This window comes from Camelina sativa, chromosome 20 (assembly GCF_030686135.1).
Source record: "Camelina sativa cultivar CO46 ecotype springtype chromosome 20, ASM3068613v1".
NCBI classification, from domain to species: Eukaryota; Viridiplantae; Streptophyta; class Magnoliopsida; order Brassicales; family Brassicaceae; genus Camelina; species Camelina sativa.
Genome location: NC_141899.1, coordinates 28,181,067 through 28,200,426, shown reverse-complemented (window position 1 = coordinate 28,200,426; position 19,360 = coordinate 28,181,067). Strand labels below are relative to the sequence as shown.

At 31.9% G+C, this 19,360-nt stretch overlaps 4 protein-coding genes across 7 annotated transcripts; 2 read left to right on the top strand and 2 right to left on the bottom strand.

The window, feature by feature from the left end:
* Positions 1–598: 598 nt before the first annotated feature.
* LOC104771440 (thioredoxin H3) lies at positions 599–1,718 on the bottom strand. The gene is made up of 3 exons (XM_010495962.3): positions 1,581–1,718; positions 1,044–1,166; positions 599–942 (listed from the first exon to the last, which is right to left on the bottom strand). The coding sequence occupies exons 1-3, from the start codon at positions 1,665–1,667 to the stop codon at positions 799–801; spliced, it is 354 nt and encodes a 117-aa protein (XP_010494264.1). The 5' UTR covers positions 1,668–1,718; the 3' UTR covers positions 599–798.
* A 5,548-nt stretch (positions 1,719–7,266) lies between these two features.
* Positions 7,267–11,500, top strand: LOC104771439 (COP9 signalosome complex subunit 4). 2 transcript variants are annotated; one of them, XM_087506083.1, is made up of 15 exons: positions 7,267–7,434; positions 7,853–7,927; positions 8,115–8,366; positions 8,453–8,604; positions 8,845–8,948; positions 9,041–9,101; positions 9,555–9,647; positions 9,731–9,831; positions 10,040–10,148; positions 10,239–10,283; positions 10,499–10,567; positions 10,662–10,753; positions 10,826–10,928; positions 11,040–11,099; positions 11,188–11,500. In XM_087506083.1, the coding sequence occupies exons 3-15, from the start codon at positions 8,237–8,239 to the stop codon at positions 11,260–11,262; spliced, it is 1,194 nt and encodes a 397-aa protein (XP_087362209.1). In that variant the 5' UTR covers positions 7,267–7,434; positions 7,853–7,927; positions 8,115–8,236; the 3' UTR covers positions 11,263–11,500. The 2 variants fall into 2 exon arrangements, with proteins under 2 accessions (XP_087362209.1, XP_010494263.1); XM_010495961.2 differs by lacking the exon at positions 7,267–7,434 and having other exon boundaries at positions 7,745–7,927; positions 8,112–8,366.
* Positions 11,501–11,692: 192 nt separating this feature from the next.
* Positions 11,693–13,063, bottom strand: LOC104771438 (outer envelope pore protein 24B, chloroplastic). The gene is made up of 3 exons (XM_010495960.3): positions 12,701–13,063; positions 12,145–12,501; positions 11,693–11,867 (listed from the first exon to the last, which is right to left on the bottom strand). Exons 1-3 carry the CDS (start codon positions 12,902–12,904, stop codon positions 11,787–11,789), a joined length of 642 nt encoding a protein of 213 aa, XP_010494262.1. The 5' UTR covers positions 12,905–13,063; the 3' UTR covers positions 11,693–11,786.
* A 1,321-nt stretch (positions 13,064–14,384) lies between these two features.
* LOC104771437 (chaperone protein dnaJ 49-like) lies at positions 14,385–16,692 on the top strand. 3 transcript variants are annotated; one of them, XR_015592109.1, is made up of 5 exons: positions 14,395–14,563; positions 14,651–14,866; positions 15,024–15,683; positions 15,985–16,078; positions 16,377–16,692. XR_015592109.1 is itself a non-coding variant. In XM_010495958.2 (4 exons), exons 3-4 carry the CDS (start codon positions 15,082–15,084, stop codon positions 16,025–16,027), a joined length of 645 nt encoding a protein of 214 aa, XP_010494260.2. In that variant the 5' UTR covers positions 14,385–14,563; positions 14,651–14,866; positions 15,024–15,081; the 3' UTR covers positions 16,028–16,692. The 3 variants fall into 3 exon arrangements, 1 of the variants encoding a protein (XP_010494260.2); XR_015592108.1 differs by having other exon boundaries at positions 15,985–16,255; XM_010495958.2 differs by having other exon boundaries at positions 14,385–14,563; positions 15,985–16,692.
* The last annotated feature ends 2,668 nt before the right edge of the window (positions 16,693–19,360 follow it).

The window sequence follows — 19,360 nt, the reverse complement described above, 5'->3', positions numbered from 1 at the left end:
GGAGACGGATTTTAACTCATTTGATGGCCAAATTTTCACCTTTGAAAAAATTTCAAGTTTCGAAATTTTTCTTTTTCTGTCATGAACCCATTTCAATACATTTGTTGTATCAATCAAACAAATAAAGAATTTGAAGACTAAGTAAGAAGAAACCCATTTCAATAACCCCCTAAAAAGAAGAAAGAATACATTCTATTGAGCTTTCCATGGCAAGTAAGATGAAACTCTGGAAATGTTATCAAAGCTCACATCCGGGTCTGTTGTGACAATAGAATCCGACACAATGGAACATTAGGTTCTTTTTTGGTGAGAATAGACATGGTCCAAACGTTCCCGGGTTCAAACAAGTTGTGTTTTTTTTTTCGGTTGTACCCCACCCTGGTGTGGTAGAGTCACAACTTGTAGGTACACTATTTTGTACAGACCCACCAATAGAAAAAGAAGTTGGATTATGTTGACCGTGAGAAGAAAACCTCTGAACAATTGGGGATCAAACCACGCCTCATCTTTGAGTAGATCCAAGGCTTGTATAAGCAAATCAGGATTAAGACTGCTAAATTAATGAGTTGTAGAAAAGTCTGATTAGATGAAAACGATGTAAACCGAGAACTGAACTCTAACATAACAACAGCACAATCTCAAGAGTAAAAGATAACATGAAGGAACAATTAGCAAAGCTGCTAGTTATCAAGTTTGCAACACTTATTCACCACACAAAGAGCACAACTAAGGTCAAACACTCTGGTGAACTTATTAAACAGCAAACATATTAGCAGAATAGGTAAAGAAAAAAGCGAATCAAGCAGCAGCAACAGTCGTGTGCTTTTCGAGCTTGGCAAGGATCTCTTCTTTCGCAGCTCCAACCACTGTATCAACGACCACTCCTTCTTTCATGAAGATAAACGTTGGCATTGCCTGAACGTCAAAATCCTTGGCAACAGTCTGCAGAAAACACAAACAAGCAAGTTATAGAGACCAGAGTTTACTGATAATACTAAGCTCGGATATTTAACTATTGTAAGATTGATGATTGGGAAACTCACGTTCAATTCGTCAACATCGACCTTGAAGAAGACAACGTTAAGGTGCTTCTTGGCCAACTCAGCAAAGATGGGTGCAATGAAACGGCAAGGTGGGCACCATGTTGCAGTGAAGTCAATCACAATCTGCATCAATCCCACAAAACACAAGATTTAGAACAAGAACGAAGCTACAAAAAGTCAACGGTGAATACAAACAAACACAGGTTGATATGATAACAAATGTATACTTTTTCACAGAACATGCCATTTCAACCTTAAATCAACACAATACGAAATCTCCATCGAGTTGTTATGGTGAGAGATCCAGACGGGTTACGCAAACTAAATCGAACTGAAACCGTCGAATTCGATTTCCGGATGTCAAATTCACAGCTAATTCTGAATCCGTCATACCCAAAACCACAAGACTAATCTAAAATCCCCAAATATCAGAAACGTAACAGATCAAAACAGAAACATCAAAAAAAAAAACCCTAAATCCTGAATCTCAAAAACACGAGATCGGATCCGAGAAGAAGTGGATCCGAGAGGAAGTACCAGTTTCTTGGATTCGGAGGCGGTCTTAAGCTTCTCGGTCCATTCCTCGACGTTGTGGCAAGCAATCACTTCTCCTTCTGCGGCCATTTTTTTCAGGTTTTGCTTCGGTGTGTGTGTTTGAGATTTCGATTTGGTGAGAGTGTTATGAGTTTTTCTTCTTCCGTCTCAGCAGTGTCGGTTTCTTATAGAGGAAGGAGGCGGAGAGAATCTTACTACCATTTTATGCCTTTTTTTAATTATTAATAAATAGTTTTAAATTGGAATAATAATAATATAGAAATGGACCAAAGACCACGCGGTGGAATTGGATGCGGGGATTGAGAGATCTAACGGTTGTGATTGAAGAATACAGATCGGATGCTACCTCTAGAGACGCGTGTAATGTACGCACATTGGGAAAATAGATAAATTTTGTGAGACTTGTGGCTATATATTTTTTGTTTTTTGCCTTTTTGGTTTGTACAATGAATATGATTGGAGAAATTAAATAAGAAAAGAATCTCTATGTTCTACAAACTTTTAAATTCTGGGTAATATTTTAACAAAAAAGTATTGTCTAATTTAATATTTATTAAATAAAATTTGGTTTTAAAGTTATTAAATTTTAGTCACGATTGCAACACTCGTTAAATCTGTAGATTATTAGGTTGTGATTGGAAACCACTCAAAACGGATTTCAAAGCGTTTTATATGAAAACCGCTTTCCTTACACCAATCATAAGTTTTTTTATTATTTGCATTTTTCCCAAAAAAAAAAAACAAAAACGCACATGCGGTTTTAGCCTTTGATTTAAGCCTTGGACCGCTTTCCCAGAGAGACACACCATTTAACCAGCGGTTTTTCTAAAAAACGCCAATGTATAAATTTTTATAGTTTTATTATAATAATAAATAAAAAAAATTTTATCCACATTACACGGAAGCATCGGTAGACCGTCCGTCAATTCCCGACTCTGAATCGGAAACGAAATCAGAAGCGACCGGAATCGCATGGAAGCATGGCAGAATCGCGATTCTGAGAAAAGACAATCTGGAAGCTTAAAGGAATCGCAAGATTTCGATCTGGAAAAGTATGAGAAATGAATGGAAGCGTTATGACCAAAGCCACTTGTGAAGTTAACTGAATCTTTGTATGTTGCTTGTTCAATTTTGATTACACGAGATGAAATAGATGAATTTTGAGTTTAAATCCAAAAAAAAAAAGATAGAAATATTTTATCAAAAAGAAGAAGAACCATAGACGGCTACAAGCCTACAAGTAATAAAGGGAGAAGAAGAAGCACAATTAGGGTTTTAACTTCTAAGAAACACGTGGCTTCTTTTATCATATTTTCATTTAGAAAAAAATAAGCAATATTTATATGGCAATAATAAACGTGTATACTGGTTATTTATTATTAAGGCTTTGTCATTGTATACGTGTATAACCAGTATTTACATGGCAATAACCAGTATTTATATGGCAATATATATCGTTTATTTGGTATGATAAAGCCTTAATAATAGAAAGAAAATGTTTATAAAAAGGAAAATAATATCGAAAGAAGATTTTCTTTATAAAAAAAATATTCATAACAACAAATTTTCTTAGTATATTTATTTTTTGTTTTAAGCTTATGTTGTTAAAAAAATTTGATAATCTTTTTCTTTAACAAAAATTTCGATTAAAAAATAATAAGTTTGTTGAATATTTTTTAACACAATTTTTTTTAGTATCATTTTAGAATATATATAATTTACAAATAATCTCTATTTTAATTAACAAATTACAGAAATCAAAATTTTTATTTATAAATACAAAACAAATTAAAATATAGAATCATATTAGTTATTAATAAAATAATATGAAATCTGCACTGCAAATTGTTTTTCACCAATCAAACTTTATTTTGTACCGCTTATTTTAGAGTAACCGCACTTGTCCCGCAAATGCATTTGTCCCGCACGTACCGCAGTTGAACCGTACCGCACTATCAAATTGTTTGTCCCGCACTACAAAATCCGCAGTTACCATTCGGACCCTTAGTCTTTGACACGATTTAATTTTTTTAAAGACTATATGAAAAAAAAATAGAAATATAATTAAAAATATTAATTTATGGGTACATGTAATTTCTTTTTAATTTATTTTTGTTAACCAAAATAAATAAATTAATAAATCACAAAAATGAGGTTATTTATTTTTTGGTAGGGAAAAGTGAGCTTATTATTTAAAAGTTACTTAAAGTTTATGTTGTGAATTTTAACACATGTAATCATAAGTGAGAGTACACAAAATAACTTTAAAAAGACATGAGCTTTCAAGAATGAATTTTAGATTATTTGATGAGAATTTTAGTATATGTTTTTCTTCTTTTTATTTTCTTCCTCCATCTAAGCCATCTCTGCCTAATAAAGAATGCAATTTTAATTTATTGGTTGATTACAATGAATTTCCTTAATGTGCTTATAATTTTGATATCATGCAAATACTTCAAAACCGTTTTTGTTGTATGAAGAATGGGGTGGGGGTGAAGAAGAAGATATCGGATTATCATTCAGGTTAATATCAAAGTTAGGTGGTTTTGTTTTCGGTTGAGTTCGTAAAGATGAGTTTTATCTGATAAGATATGATATTTCTTGTGGAAAAATAGGTAATCTTCCCGTGGAAAATTGTTAGCTTAAGACTTGATCATGTTGACTGAACATAATTTATTATATATTTGTTTTGAGTCAAGCCCATGTAGTGTAAATGATTGTCTTTATATATATATTTTTTTGTTTTCACCATATACAATAGTTTTTTTTTTTTTCCTCAACCATATACAAAATAGTTAGTGACATAATTTGTATACATTTTAAGAAGAAGGGGAAAAAAAAAATTTAGCTAACAAATGAAAAATAAGAGAGAAAGAAAAAGCTTGGGCGATTGGAGAAGGGAGGAACCTTGTGGGGCTATTGCAACATGCATGTTTTTATTGAATGGATCTTGTAGTGCGCGAGATTCAGTGGAAGATGAACAAGCCAAATGAAGAAAATAATGTGGAGTTGTACAGATCAAGGTAGAACTCTCACAAGACAAATTAAAAAGACATCCGAAGATAAACACCCAGAGCATAAGAAAATCATTCTATTACAATTTTTCAAAAACTACCACAAATTAGATTATTATCATGAGATCTATACTATAACGATTTGTTTTCCGTCAGTGAGATGTTTACCGTTCAAATTTTTTTGCACAACATAGAATTGTCTTCACAACATAGTATACAATTATTAGTTAAGGGCTCAAGGCTGATTGAGATAAACTTATCACAACATTCTTTTAGATGTTCTCTTTTTTTGAATGTAATGTTAAATTATATTCAAAAGTGAAATAACGTTTGTACAACTAGTGCTTCGTGAGTTTGAAATTTTAGCCTAACAAACTATATAAACTTGAGCAAAGACAAATTGAAAGAAAAAGACAAAAAATGGGATCAGCTTCTAGAACTCAGCCATAGAAGTAAACCATTAGCATAACGTCGATCAGCTGAATAGATAAGAGTTGGTTTCGAATTTGATGATCAAGTCGCCGCACTAGCTGTCCTGCATTGAGCGGTGGTTCTCCATGCCTACGACCATTGCGCTCTTTTAGATGTTCTCGAACTAAATCACCATAAATTCCACCTAAAAAAAAAATTATTTTCCCCTCATCTACTTTTTGCTTGCAACTATGAGGGTGATGATATTTACCTTCAAACAATAATCTTTTCATACGTTTTCTATTATAAACTAGGTTTTGAACCCACGCTACGCGTGAGTTTATTTGATTTATTTTGATAAAAATTATATATGATTGATGACAGTAATAAAATATTATTTTACAGAAAACTTTAAATTACTATTAAGGAAAAAATTAAATTTCATATACACAATTTTTAAAAATATAAAAATCAGTTGTGTTTTAAAATCAAATCTGATAAAAAAATCATGAATCTAACTCGACGTCCAGGCGAGGCAGATCAAACTGATGACCTCACATATCTTAAACCATTCTTTGGCCACCAGAAGAACGAAACAATTTTATAATCATGAATTTATCTCCTTTTTCATATTTAATTGATCGATATCACCTATGTTTATATGTTTTTTATTTAATGTTTTCTTATTCTTCATATTCTTTCTTGTCATTTTCATTGTCAAATTTTATGGTAATTGTCATTGTTACTTTTACCGTCCAGTTCTTTGTTATACTCCTTTTCTTGTGCTTCCTCGTCAACTTTTTCACATTCTTTCACTGAAAAAAAAAAAAAATTTAGACTACCATACAACTTGTTAACCCATCAAACTCCAAGACCAAAATCATTTTTTCTCATAAATATTGTGCAATTCATGAAAACCAGCATAGTCAACACATGCACCCAATTATTGATAATTTCTCCATATATTTCTCAAACCAAAATCCTCACTTGCAGAAAAAGTAATATGAACTCATGTATAGTAAAGACAATATTTGTGTTTTTCGTCGATCCTTCTTCTTTAAACTCAAGTAACATCAAATCAAGGTCTTGCGACGTCAATCCTTCTTTTTTAGACTTAAAAATAAAATTTTTACTGCAAAAGTATCAAATCATCTATAAAGTCATACACAAAAACATGTTTTACAGCTCATAAGATATATAAAGCACAAACGGAGATAAATAAGATATTTTCAAGATATTAAAAAATTTGATATATAATATTTAGTAATTCTTAAACTTTTAAAATTTTTAAAAAGATTAAATATTTAAAATATTTCAAACTTTAGATGTAGTTTAATTATCTGTAACATTTTTTTTTAGAGTTAAATATTAATGACACTTTTACTTTTTATAGAGTTTAAATAGTTATAATATTTTAACATTTTTATGGAGGTATTTATAATATTTCTAAACATTCTATAAAAAATATTTAAACCTTTAAAAAAATTAATTTGCTAAAATAAATCAAATAACTTTTAAATTTGGAAATCTGATAAATAAGCATAAATCAAGCAAACCTGATAAATTTATAGTTAAAAACATATATTTTATTTATAATGGTTCTCAGCCATTGTCTAAAATTTTCTAGCCGATATGGGACATTATACCTATTTCTTTTATTTCTATAGATTTTTTAAAAAAAAATCTTAATAATATAGATTACTACTATATTTTCAAAAAAAATCTTAGCAAAATATCTAATTTTTAATTGGCTTTTTAAAATCTTATATGGACATCTTTAGGAGTTTATAGCTTCAACGTTTTATTAGTATAGATATACTATCTTAAAATTTATATGGAGGTTAAGTAATTGTAATATTCTAAAACATTCTATAAAGTTTAAATATTTTAATATTCGAACTTTTAAAAGTTTCAATATTTATGATATTTCAAATTTTTAAAATTTATACACTTTAATTTTTTTTTAAAGCTTTTAAATGTTAAGAAATTTTTAAAATTTAAAATTATATTATTTTGAAACCTTTTTAAAGCTAAAACTTTTAGAAGTTTCAATATTTATAATATTTTAAACTTTTAAAAGGTTCGGATATAATATTTGAACCTTTTAAAAAGTTTCAATATTTATAATATTTTAAACTATTAAAATTTTAAAATTTTAATATATTAAAATTTTAAAATTATAATATTAAAAACTTTTTAAAAGCCAAGAGCTTTTAAAAATTTAAATATTATAATATATTTTTGAAACTTTTTAAAGTTTTAGTTTGATCAAATAAAAAACCGGATCAAACCGAATAAACTTTTAAACTTGGACGCCTGATAAATCAAGCTTTCCTGCTCATTCGTTGTGGGAAGCATATTAATCTTATTTATACTGGGTTGAACCATTGTCTAAAAATTTTCTAGCCAATGTGGGATATTGTACATAGTTTTTTTTATTTCCATAAATTTAAAATTCTTTTTTTCTAAAAAATTCTGGAAATTTAGAAAATGTTAGTGAATGACATGTCAAATCCTGATAGGTTGTTTAAAATAATTCTTAATATATAAAATTCTGTAAATTTCTAAAAATGTTAATTAGTAACATGTTGAATCACTATTGGTTGTTTTAAAGCTTAGGTGAACCGCCTTAGAAGCTTATAGCTCCTACTTTTATTTAGTATAATTATTCTCTAAACTCTCAAAACTATATATAATCTTTTTTTGACATGGTTTCCTAGTGTCACGATTCTAATTGTAATCTCTCTTTCTTCTTACTTTTTTTTTTTTCTGACCCAGAGAATTAAAATGTCGTCGTAACATACCTTGAGATGTTTATTGTTTGTGTAGAAACTTGTCCTCACTTACGAATAACTTACAAAAAATTGTAATTTGCTGAAGAATTTTTGATCTACCATAATTCTGGTAAATTTACCATCACAAATTCACAATTCTAGTATTTATTTATTTATTTATTATTATTATTTTGTTTTTACAGCCAATTCTAGTATTTATTAACTAACAAAAATTATAATTATAATTTAATACTTTTTTTCTACTAAATCCCTTGTGTGAGTTGTGATTTTATTTTATTTGTCCCATATAAAAGCAGAAACGAGAAACCCAAAAGAAAAAGAAAAAAAAAAAGAAGCGAGAGAAACAAATCAAACCCTTTCAAGGTTTCTTAGGGTTTGCAATCAAAGCGGGAGAGAAGAAATTGCCGAAAGCGAAGCCATGGATGAAGCTCTGACGAACGCTTCTGCAATCGGTGACCAACGCCAGAAGATCGAACAGTACAAACTCATCCTCTCCTCTGTTCTTTCATCTAACGATCTTCTCCAAGCCCAACGATTCATCGATCACAGTAATAATTTCTCTCTCATCTTCCTCCCCTATGTTACAATTTCTGGTTCGATTTTGATTTATGTTTCGTGACAATTTGGATTCCAGTTCTTTCCGATGATGTCCCGTTGGTGGTTTCGAGGCAGCTTTTGCAATCCTTCGCACAAGAGCTTGGGAGATTAGAACCAGAGACGCAGAAGGAGATTGCTCAGTTTACACTTACTCAGATTCAGCCCAGAGTTGTTTCCTTTGAGGAACAGGTTTGTTTACTCTTTCGTGTGCTTTCTAAACCCTATTTAGTCTAAGTCGAGAAGTATGTAGAGGGAGACGCTTGCTATTGTATTGGTATGGTGTTTGGAATCTACACTGAAAGTTACTTTGAGATGTTTGTTTTTACTAAGGATGCTGTTCTTTTTTGGATAACTGAGACAATGTACATTGTGTTGCTTTACAATCTTTGTATTTTAAGAGAGGAAACTGTTTTTGGGGTATTTTTGCAGGCACTTGTTATCAGAGAAAAACTTGCGGGTTTGTATGAATCAGAGCAGGAATGGACTAAAGCAGCGCAGATGTTGAGTGGCATTGATCTGGACTCTGGAATGAGGTGTGTTGCATTGAGCTGAATTTTCTTTTACTTTCTTCACCTTCATGTTCTTTTCTGTTACTTAATATTGGATTTGTGGTATTCTTTATTAGGGCCGTTGATGAGAACTTCAAGCTCTCAAAGTGTATCCAAATTGCTCGTTTGTATCTTGAGGTTTGTCTTTCCCTTCCATGTACATATGCACAATAGATTGTGTCCTTTTCATTAATTTGTAAGCATGTAAATCTGTTATCTCTAGTTATGAGATGGATTTTCGCATCGGAGTAATGGTTTATAGCTAATTGGTCTTGTTTCCTTATGTGGCTGCACTTCTTTACAGTTACAGAAGTTAGATCTTAAAAGCTCAAAAGAAACCATTTGTTGATTCAAACTTCAAATATTTGGACATTTTTCTAGAGAGATTTTATTCAAACTTAACTAGTCTTTTGACCAGATCTAAGCATGGTGATGAAACTAGGAATCTCGACTGTTAAGAAATTTATTCTTCTTCACAATATCACTTGTTTATTTGCTTCTAATGAGTAAATTGAGGCTACCAGTGTTGTATAAATACATTAGTTAGACTTTTATTGTTCTCTAATACTTTTGTGTTTTGAATATCTGCAGGATGATGATGCTGTAAACGCAGAGGCTTTCATAAATAAAGCTTCTTTCTTAGTGAGCAGTAGTCAGAATGAAGTTTTGAATTTGCAGTACAAGGTTGGCCCGTCTTAAACTAAGAATTAATTTGCTGGGTTATTAAGGAGCACTCCTTTTCAAGTTTTAATATATTTCCGTTTCAGGTCTGCTATGCTAGAATTTTGGACATGAAAAGAAAGTTTTTAGAGGCTGCACTTCGGTACTACGGCATCTCCCAGATAGAGCAACGCCAAATAGGGGATGAGTAAGTGAACCGACTTATCTCTCTGCTACATTTTTTTTTCTTTTCAAATTTCTCCTGTGTTGGTTTCCAGTTCGAATGCCTATAACGGTTAATCAATCTTCTATCCATCTTTGGACACTCACACAGTGTGATTGATGTCCTCCTATTTTCTCTCTCCAATACGTTTATAATATCTCGTTATTCTTCTAAGGTTTTCTAATATTTTCAGAGAGATTGATGAGAATGCTTTAGAGCAGGCCCTATCCGCTGCTGTCACATGTACCATATTAGCTGGAGCTGGTCCTCAACGATCTCGTGTTCTTGCAACTTTATATAAAGTAATTACCTTTGGATTATTAATAGAATGCTATTTCTTGCTTGCTTATTTATCGTTTTCTATAGCTTTGTCAATATCTTTTTCTTAACAGGATGAGCGTTGCTCCAAGCTGAAGATTTATCCTATCCTGCAGAAGGTTCTATCTCTTTTTACATACAAATCTTGTTTCCTCTAGTAGACAGACATACATTGCATGCATGTGGATATAGTATTGCTTGAACTCACGTATTACTCCTGCTTAAGCCAGTGTGATGTTTATTAGATTTGATTCATAAACAAATAAAAAAAAATCATGATAGCGTATAGAAGCTTGGTCAGAAATTGCATGCTAACTTTAATGTAACTTTCCAGGTGTATCTGGAAAGGATTTTAAGGAGACCAGAGATTGATGCTTTTTCAGAAGAACTAAGGCCACATCAGGTATGGACTTGTTATTAAGATTTAGATGTAGTTTTTGGTTATCGTCGGACTTGGTAGGTTCATAACAAGATTATACGTTGTTGATTTTCAACAGAAAGCGTCTTTGCCTGACAAATCCACTGTTCTTGACCGTGCTATGATTGAGCATAACCTTCTAAGTGCAAGCAAACTCTACACAAACATAAGGTATGAGATGTAGAATTTATCTTGTTTGTGTTTCTGAGACTCGTTTGTTTTTCTAAACTGTTTGTACCTTAGGTTTGATGAATTGGGAACTCTGCTGGGGATTGATCCAAGAAAGGCGGAGAAGATAGCAGCTAATATGATTGGTCAAGACAGAATGAGGGGTTCCATAGATCAGGTATAAGCAATCAAAAATTACTGTCGGTTGAGCTTTGTAAGCAAAGCCCTGAAGAGAAATCTTGTTATTGTTGATTATTAAGGTGTTTAAAAATGTTATGTTACTGTCCAGGAAGAGGCTGTGATACATTTTGAGGATGACATTGAGGAACTACAACAATGGGATCAACAGGTCTCTCCCCCTTCCCTCTCTTTAGAGCAGTTATATATGTTCGTTTGTTTTATTGGTGTGGAATGACTGAAAAGTGGAATTTGTGCAGATATCGGGATTGTGCCAAGCTCTCAATGATATTCTGGATGGCATGGCAAAGAAAGGCTTGCCTGTTCCTGTATGATTGATTCCAAGCAGTGAGACCATCTCGTGATGATTATTTTGTATTAGCCGAGCCCAATAGATCGAGTCACATACCTAAGTTTTTGCCAAATTGCTGTGTTTTCTGGACAATTATTTCACCTCATTTGCTTTCTTGCGAATTCATGTCTATGCCTTTAGATTAATTGATACAGAGAGGGAAAGATTTGGGCATTGAAAAACGATTTTAAGAAAGTTAAAAAGAGGTTGTTCAGGGTACATTTTTACCTCAGAGCAAATTATTTTATGCATAGATGAAGCTTTATGGTGCAAGAGAATGATGAAAATAGTATTTACTTTAACATATTGGTCCATTTAATTGTAAAATCTTAAGAAGATTTTACTTACCTAAAGATTTTTAATTCGCGAACCAACAAAACTATTGCAACTTTAAGAAATCATTATAACGATAGTGGACGAAGAACTGCTAGTAATTATAACGAGGGTAACAATGTGTCATAACACCAAACAATTGAAGTGAAACTTGGGCAAGTGTAAAAAAGGAGACTACATTTCGAGGTTCCATGTAGTTTCTGCAGTTAATTTCGGGTTTTTCACTTCGTCCGCCAGATTCACAGATGCACATACCTGTTGAAACAAGAAGAAATTACTCGAGTCCATAAAGCACTAGATAGTTGTTTGCTTAGAAGAAAGCAAACCCGATCTCTAAATATGCCAATACACCAAACAATCTAATTGTCAATAATGATGCAGCAAAGGAACACATGAAACCTTATTGACATGCATCCCATGTAGGAATCAGTTTCATTTATCAAATTAGTTGTACCAAGTTTATAAGGTTTTAAGTCACTGATATCATGACTTACTTAAACTTAAAAGAACAAAGATAGCTAACAAAATATACCTTGAAACCACTTGCTTTGGTGTTCTTCGACCATTCCATACCAAGCAACTTACTAGACGTCTGATAAGTTGCCTTGACAGAGTCACCACTGTAAAATCTCCGAGAAACCGCAAAATCCCACGTATTTTTCGCCAAATCATAGCACGGCTCGAACGTAGCTAACCCTTCATGAGCATAAGAATACTTGAGCTTACAGTTGTTAGTGCCAACCATGTAGTTGGCAGAGAGTTTGTTTGCAGAATCAAACAAAAGACTCCCATCGAGAATTGTTCTGTTATCTGCTCTGCTATGAATGTAAGTCAAATTCAAGGGCTTCTCAGCAACCCTTACTGTGTTCATGAACTGAAACCTAACATCCTGTTAACCCAAAAAAGCACACAGACCAAATCAGATTACACCAAACCCTAAACCCCAAAACTCTTACTTGAATCAAAGCAATTGTTTGGTTCTGCCTCAATTCTTGAGAAATTAAACTGATTTGAATCAATCAATTGAAAATAAAGGAACTTTGACTTAATTAAAAGGTGAGAAGCAAAGAGTTGAGTTTTTTGTTTACCTTCTTAGGGACGTTGTACTCGACGATGAAGGAACCAGGCTTTTCGACGGCGAGGGAGAGGCCGTTCAAAGTAGGGCCAGCGACGAGGGTAGCATCGGTCATAGTTGCACGTAGCTTAATATCGCCGGCGTTAAAGGCGATTGAACCGATTCCACTGGTCTTGTCAGCATCGTACTTGCCTTTGAGAGAAGCCTTCATCGCCATTTTCTCAGAGCAGAGCTTTGGTGAGAGAGAGCGGCGAAAGAGGAGGAGACGATAAAACAAAAAAAAAACAAAAAAAAGAAGCACGGTGTTATTCTCCGCTCGAGTGTTCCTCTTTCGCACGTGCGAGTTAACCTCTTTTGGGGTTTTCAAACCTTTGCTTTGGTTGAGAAGGTGTTAAAGAAAACATACATAAATAAAATAAAAGGAAAATTACCTAGAATATTATTACATAAAAGTAGGTTTATTACTAGAACGACACGTTATGATTCTTGACTTACTCAAACAATACAGAAAAGTTTGATTATTACTTCTAAACCAGAATTGTGTGTTTTATTATGGTTTATGCCATTTACATTTAAAATTGTCTTTGATTTTTAAGAGAAAAGAACACAAAAACCTTGAAGTATTCATTCCTGACTTTTTTTGGATTTTCTTAAATTTGGGTTGGCAAAAAAAAATATGAGATTGATTCCTTTTAATTTGATTCAGACTAAAATCATGGCAAAAGAAAGAAATTTATCAGAGCTAGACAATTATTCTGTGAGCTCACTGTTCACTTTCTCTCTCAAGAACAAAGTTGTAGATCTAGTTTTTATTTTGCGTGAGTTTCGTTTTCTTATCCTACTATATTAATTGAGAAGTACAAATATGAAACTAACCTTAAAATATGTAAAAAATTACATTCAACTGCCATTAGAAAAAATTAATTAAGCTTAATGAACTAATTTAAATAAATATAATTAAATTAAAAATAAAAAACACTCATATATCAAATATTAAAAAATCTAAAAAAAATCTAAAAAAATATTTTCTCTCTCTAATAAATTATGAACGAAATTACTAATTATTTATTTAGAAAATATATAAACTAATCAGAATTTTAAAAACTAAGATTTTATATTCAAGTATACAATACAATTATTTTTAATAACTAAATTCAAAGATTTTGTTAAGATTTCAAATTATGATTCTCCTATCATCTTTATTTTATTTTATTTACAAATTGTTTAGAACTTTCATATAATACTTATAATTAATAAAATGCATATTTTTTCTGCATATGTTGTGATTTGAATTTTTTTAAAACGAAAATATATTACTTAATGTATGAAAATGTGTGTTTAATTTCCACATTGGCGGGTTGGTAAAAATAAATTTATATAGATGATAAATTAATAATTTTTATTTACTCACAATTATAATAGTAAAATTACTATTTTATATTTCACAAAATATGATGCAAATACAACAAATAAACAATATAAAATTATAATAATACGTCAAAAATAAAATACTATAATATTCTAAAATAATTAGTATTCAAATAGACTAATAGATTTACATAACAATTAAAAATAAATATTATATCAAACAAAATAATTTTAAAAAATAAAATAATAATTTTTGTTATTATATTATAAATTTTTTTAAAAATATTTACGTGCTTTAAGCACGGGATATATTCTAGTGATTGATTGTTGCAGGAACTTAGAGAAAGACAGGTTGAGGGCAAAGACATCTCTCCTAGACAAAAAAAAAAAAAAAAAAAAAAAAAAAAAAAAAAAAAAATTAGCAAAAAAAAAAAAAAGGGAAGCAGAAACAAATGTCAGTGAGGTGGCGAAGACTTGGGTTTCTTTGTGAATAAACCAAAACTTGGCGGTATGGATGGATTCTCTCCTCTTGTGTGTTTTCTTATATGTTTGCCAATTGCCACATCTAACCTTACGTCTTGGTATTGTTTAACAGAGGTTGAGGACACTCCAAACAGAATTGCTTTTGCGGATGGAGGCACAGTATTGTTGTCCCTACAATTAGTAATAGACTCGCAGATTCGGGCTTCAGCTCTCTCCCTGGCTCATCATCACTTCTTAACGACGACGACAAAAAAAACTCTCAACCCTGTTTCTGATCAGCTTCTCTCCTTCTTTCTTCCAGGGCGACGACTCTCGTCGTCTGAATTGGGTACGTTTCCCAGTTCTTCTAAATCTTATTATGCTTTTATTTCAGTACGCGGAAGTGACTTAGATTTACGAAATTTCAATCGATTCGAGTTGTTTAGGGTTGATATATCATGGTTCTGAATTCTGATTTAGCCTCTGTTATTGTTGAATTCGTGTAGGGTGTGTGAAAATTCGAAGTGTAGAGGTTTGAAATTAGGGGTTTGTATTTGAATAGTTATGGATGGGAATAAGGATGATGCTTCTAGGTGTTTGAGAATCGCCAAAGACGCCATTGTTTCTGGTGATAAAGAACGAGCGTTGAAATTTATCAAGATGGCTAAGCGTCTTAATCCAAGTCTCTCTGTTGATCAACTTGTTGCTGCTTGTGACAATCTGGGTTCAGTTTCAAAGAATCCGTCTCTTGACGAAAAGCTCGAAACTGCGGATGGTGATGATAAGATTGAGACTGGAAAGGGTGATGAGAGAAAGAAGTATACTGAGGAAAATGTTGAGTTGGTTAGGAATGTAAATAGGAACAGCGACTACTACGCGATTTTGGGTTTAGAGAAGAACTGTTCGGTTGAAGAGATTAGAAAAGCTTATAGGAAGTTGTCTTTGAAAGTTCATCCGGATATGAACAAGGCACCTGGTTCAGAGGAGGCGTTTAAGAAAGTTTCCAAAGCGTTTACGTGTTTGAGTGATGGTAACTCGAGAAGCCAGTATGATCAGGTGGGGTTTGTTGATGAGTTTGATCATGTTCAGAGGTGGAATCGTAGAATCAAGCAAACCACACTGGCATACCTCAGCTCAAGTATGCCAGTGTGGGGACAACAGCAGAGGTGATCTTTCTAAATTTTCTCACTTCTTTTTTCTTTCTATTGATTGTTAGATGAAGTTACACCTGTCAGATTTCTTTTCTAAGACATATTTTGCTATTGTCTCATCTTAAGACCTTCGCGGTTTTGTATTCAAAATTTTCTGCACTTTTTTTTTGGAATTGTGGGATCTGATATGAAGGATTTGTATGGACATTCTCTCATATATATACATAGGCATTCCACCTCTTTTATTAGTGAAAGAGGGGAATGCATCTTTGTTTACTATGTAAGAGGCTTATATCTCATGAAATCCTTCTTGCAGCCTTGCGGAGAGGTACAAATTGTTGAGGAAGATGTACCCCTGAGGACTCCCAGGGATGCGTTTGGAAAACTGCTACCGTTAAGCAAGTTGCAAGGTCGCTCACCCTTTAGTGCAATGTCGTTATCTACACCTCTTAAAGATATGGACGCTCAGTCAGTAGCAAATTCTGAAGAATGTTTCGAAAGTGCTCTTTCTCCTTCAGAAAAAAGACAATTATTCAGTAGTTGACTCAATATTTTATAACTCGGCAAGTAATGATGATGATCTAGTAGTAAGCACATCAGAGATGCAATCTAGTGGGTCTAACCCATACAGCTCTAGATCCATGGGATGGGTTTAGTATTTGCTATTACTGGTTATCTTGACTCTTGACTGTATTTATATTTTGGCAGTCTAAAGAGGGCAAAGAGAAGGCGACTCAGTGAGAAAGCTAAGGAAGCTCACGTTGAAGACATTTCATCAACTACACCTTCTGCAAGCCAACTCTGATTATAGGACTAATTAGAGATGAGTTGATATTTTGGGATTTTATAACCTATTGGTTAGGTTATTTTTTTGGATGTAACCTTATGATATTTTGTCTATGTTCAACCTAGATAACAATCAATTGTTAACCGTTTGGTTTATTATTTTTTATCATTGTTAACTGCACTTTCTGTACCCATTATGGATTTTTTTTAAAAAGAAATATTGTATACTATTGTAAAATAACATCTTAAGGTATTTGACGTAGAGATGTTTGAGAAAAGGGATCAAAGGATGGAGAAATAGTAGAGATGTTTGAGAAAAGAAGTGGGTGAGCTTAATGAAGTGATAGATGAGAAATAATATCTACTTAGAAGCTATAAGGAATAGAAGATGGAGCCTTTGCAGAAGATAAAAGAGTTGCAACAGAGACGAATGACAGAGATTTGTTTTATTGTAATTAATAGAATTTTAGGGAGAATGTGAGGTTTTATGTACAACTAGATCACTTAGATACAACTGAGAAAATTTCAGTATAACTTGAACTACTTGGTGCAACTGTACTAGAACTATTAAAATAAGTTTAAATATGGATCACGTGAAAAAAAAAAAAGATTTTTGGCGGCAGATATTCATTTAAAATCATCACACGTGTGGTAAAATGAATCAAAGACAACAGGATATTAGTAAAAAAATATTTGGTATACACATAATTATATATAGTTGTCCAGTTGTACTCTCATATTCATAGTTGAACTTTTGCATTTTTTTCGTATTTCCAGTTGGACTATAATATAAATTATTAATTAGCAGTTGGTCACAAGATTTATCACTATTAATTAGCATATACAAGGTTTTCATAACACAATGTTCATAAAAACTTTGGCCTCGCCTCTTTTGCTTCATTTGAGGTGATCACTTACTAAGTCTTCCTTATACTATAAAGAGTGTTTTATGTGAAAACGATAGTATATATTAGGTTTAACGACCCAATATCTCGAATGCCCAGCTTGCCAAGAAGATAGTATAAGGTCTCGAACTTTAGGATCCTTTTACATTCGAGACCTTATACTATCTTCCTTATACAATTCGTTTATTACCCTCTATAGTTAAAATGTAATTTTGTGTGGTTATTGTTCATTACCTCTCGAAAATATAATAAATAAATAAACAATTACGAATTACATAGGTTGTTCTAGTAACATCTCTTACTTTTCTAGTAACATCTCTTACTTGTTCCATTTCTGGTGAACAACAACGACAATATTAGCTAGGGTTGTAAAAGAAGATATGTTGAAGATGACTACAAAATTACAATAATATTGTTCATTAAAACGGATTTATGGACCTACACTAAGCAAAAGAACATTATGTACGTACACTAATCTCAAGAACATTATGTATGTATAAGTTCATATATACGTACCCGTTTATATGTACGTACACGTTTGATTTTAGGTTTAATGAACCCGAAATTACCATAATATCCTCGTCTTCTACCTCTAACATACGACTGAAAACCGTAATTTCTCCTGCCTCACTTTATTTTTTCACGACTTCTGTCTATTTTTTTGGTTTCACTTGTGGGGTTTTTACTCAACTATTATAGATTTTCGTCTCAACATCTGATTTCTAAATTAAAAACCTATAAAAAGTGAGTTATACAGATTTCCGAAACGATATCTTGCTCTTCCATGGATGAACCCAGAGGAAAGATTTCCGAAACTGAGTAGGAAAAAGACGTTTGAAAAGATTGATGTACTTAATGGTAGATAGTTTTTACAAATCAAACTGTTGAGGTACGTCAAAGTCCCTTAGTTTTGAAAAGATTGATGTATTTTACTTTATGTGGTTATTTGTTGTCTATTTTTTTTTCAAATTCCAATGCAACTTTACATGATAATTTTGGATATACTCTTTTATATAATCGTTATTCCTTAATTATGATAGTTCATCATTTATACATACATGGTTTTCAAAAACATTAAAATTTTCTAATGAATCTTGTACTCTCTATGTTTCATAAAAAGTGTCATTTTAACATATTTTATACAAATTGCAAAAATATTAAAATATTAAAATATACATATATGCTCTTATTTAATAAGTGACTAATGGGTTAATTTAGTTATAGATTAAGGATAAAATTAGGAAATCTAATGTAAAAGATAAATAAAAAATAAAAAATAATGTATTGCAATTGTAAAATGACATTTTTGTGAAAGAAAAATAAAATTAATGATCTTTGTTTGTGAAACAGAGGGAATGGTATTTTAGAGTGAAATAGACATACTTTTTTTTTTTTTTACATTGACACATGCTGAATGATAAATACACTTTGACTGTCCTCCTAACTTTTTTTCTGACGGCATTACAAATTGTATATGCATTCTCTTTTAGAGGAACCGAGTTCAAATACAGATTTGGTGAGAAGGCAACCAAATTGTATATGCATTCTCTTTTAGAGGAACCGATATTCATCGTTGCAACTTTGATGTGTGTCTTTGTTCCTGTTTTGTTAAACGAAGAAGTTGAAGCATAATCATTATGGAATACTTGTCTTGTCATCTATGAGTATGTGTTGAATATTATCGTTGAATAATATCGTTGTTTTCTTTGGAAATGAAACCATCTATGTTCTTTGTTGCAACGTTCTCGTCAAAGAAGGAAAAGTGTGTCAAAATGCACTTATTAATTTAACCAAAAAAAAAAAAAAAAAAAAAAAAAGATGCACTTATTAAATATATTGTTGACAGACCCAGTTTAATTGTCCATCAAACACAATATTTGAAGGAGAGGTGGCGTATGGAATTATTGTGTCCCAATCTCTAAAATTGCTTAATACATGTATTGTTTATACTATTTTGACCGAATAAATTGATATTTCTTTGATGTTTCTATTTTCTTTCCA

Excerpts from the sequence above, each read along its gene's own strand:
- LOC104771437 (XM_010495958.2), top strand. The coding sequence starts at position 15,082 with ATGGATGGGAATAAGGATGATGCTTCTAGGTGTTTGAGAATCGCCAAA. Across the intron at positions 15,684-15,984 it reads GTGTGGGGACAACAGCAGAG|CCTTGCGGAGAGGTACAAAT; the intron begins GTGATCTTTCTA and ends TCCTTCTTGCAG.
- LOC104771438 (XM_010495960.3), bottom strand. The coding sequence starts at position 12,904 with ATGGCGATGAAGGCTTCTCTCAAAGGCAAGTACGATGCTGACAAGACC. Across the intron at positions 12,502-12,700 it reads AGTACAACGTCCCTAAGAAG|GATGTTAGGTTTCAGTTCAT; the intron begins GTAAACAAAAAA and ends TTGGGTTAACAG. Across the intron at positions 11,868-12,144 it reads CCAAAGCAAGTGGTTTCAAG|GTATGTGCATCTGTGAATCT; the intron begins GTATATTTTGTT and ends TTGTTTCAACAG.
- LOC104771440 (XM_010495962.3), bottom strand. The coding sequence starts at position 1,667 with ATGGCCGCAGAAGGAGAAGTGATTGCTTGCCACAACGTCGAGGAATGG. Across the intron at positions 1,167-1,580 it reads CCTCCGAATCCAAGAAACTG|ATTGTGATTGACTTCACTGC; the intron begins GTACTTCCTCTC and ends GGATTGATGCAG. Across the intron at positions 943-1,043 it reads TCGATGTTGACGAATTGAAC|ACTGTTGCCAAGGATTTTGA; the intron begins GTGAGTTTCCCA and ends TGTTTTCTGCAG.
- LOC104771439 (XM_087506083.1), top strand. The coding sequence starts at position 8,237 with ATGGATGAAGCTCTGACGAACGCTTCTGCAATCGGTGACCAACGCCAG. Across the intron at positions 8,949-9,040 it reads GATCTGGACTCTGGAATGAG|GGCCGTTGATGAGAACTTCA; the intron begins GTGTGTTGCATT and ends ATTCTTTATTAG. Across the intron at positions 10,754-10,825 it reads AAACTCTACACAAACATAAG|GTTTGATGAATTGGGAACTC; the intron begins GTATGAGATGTA and ends TTTGTACCTTAG.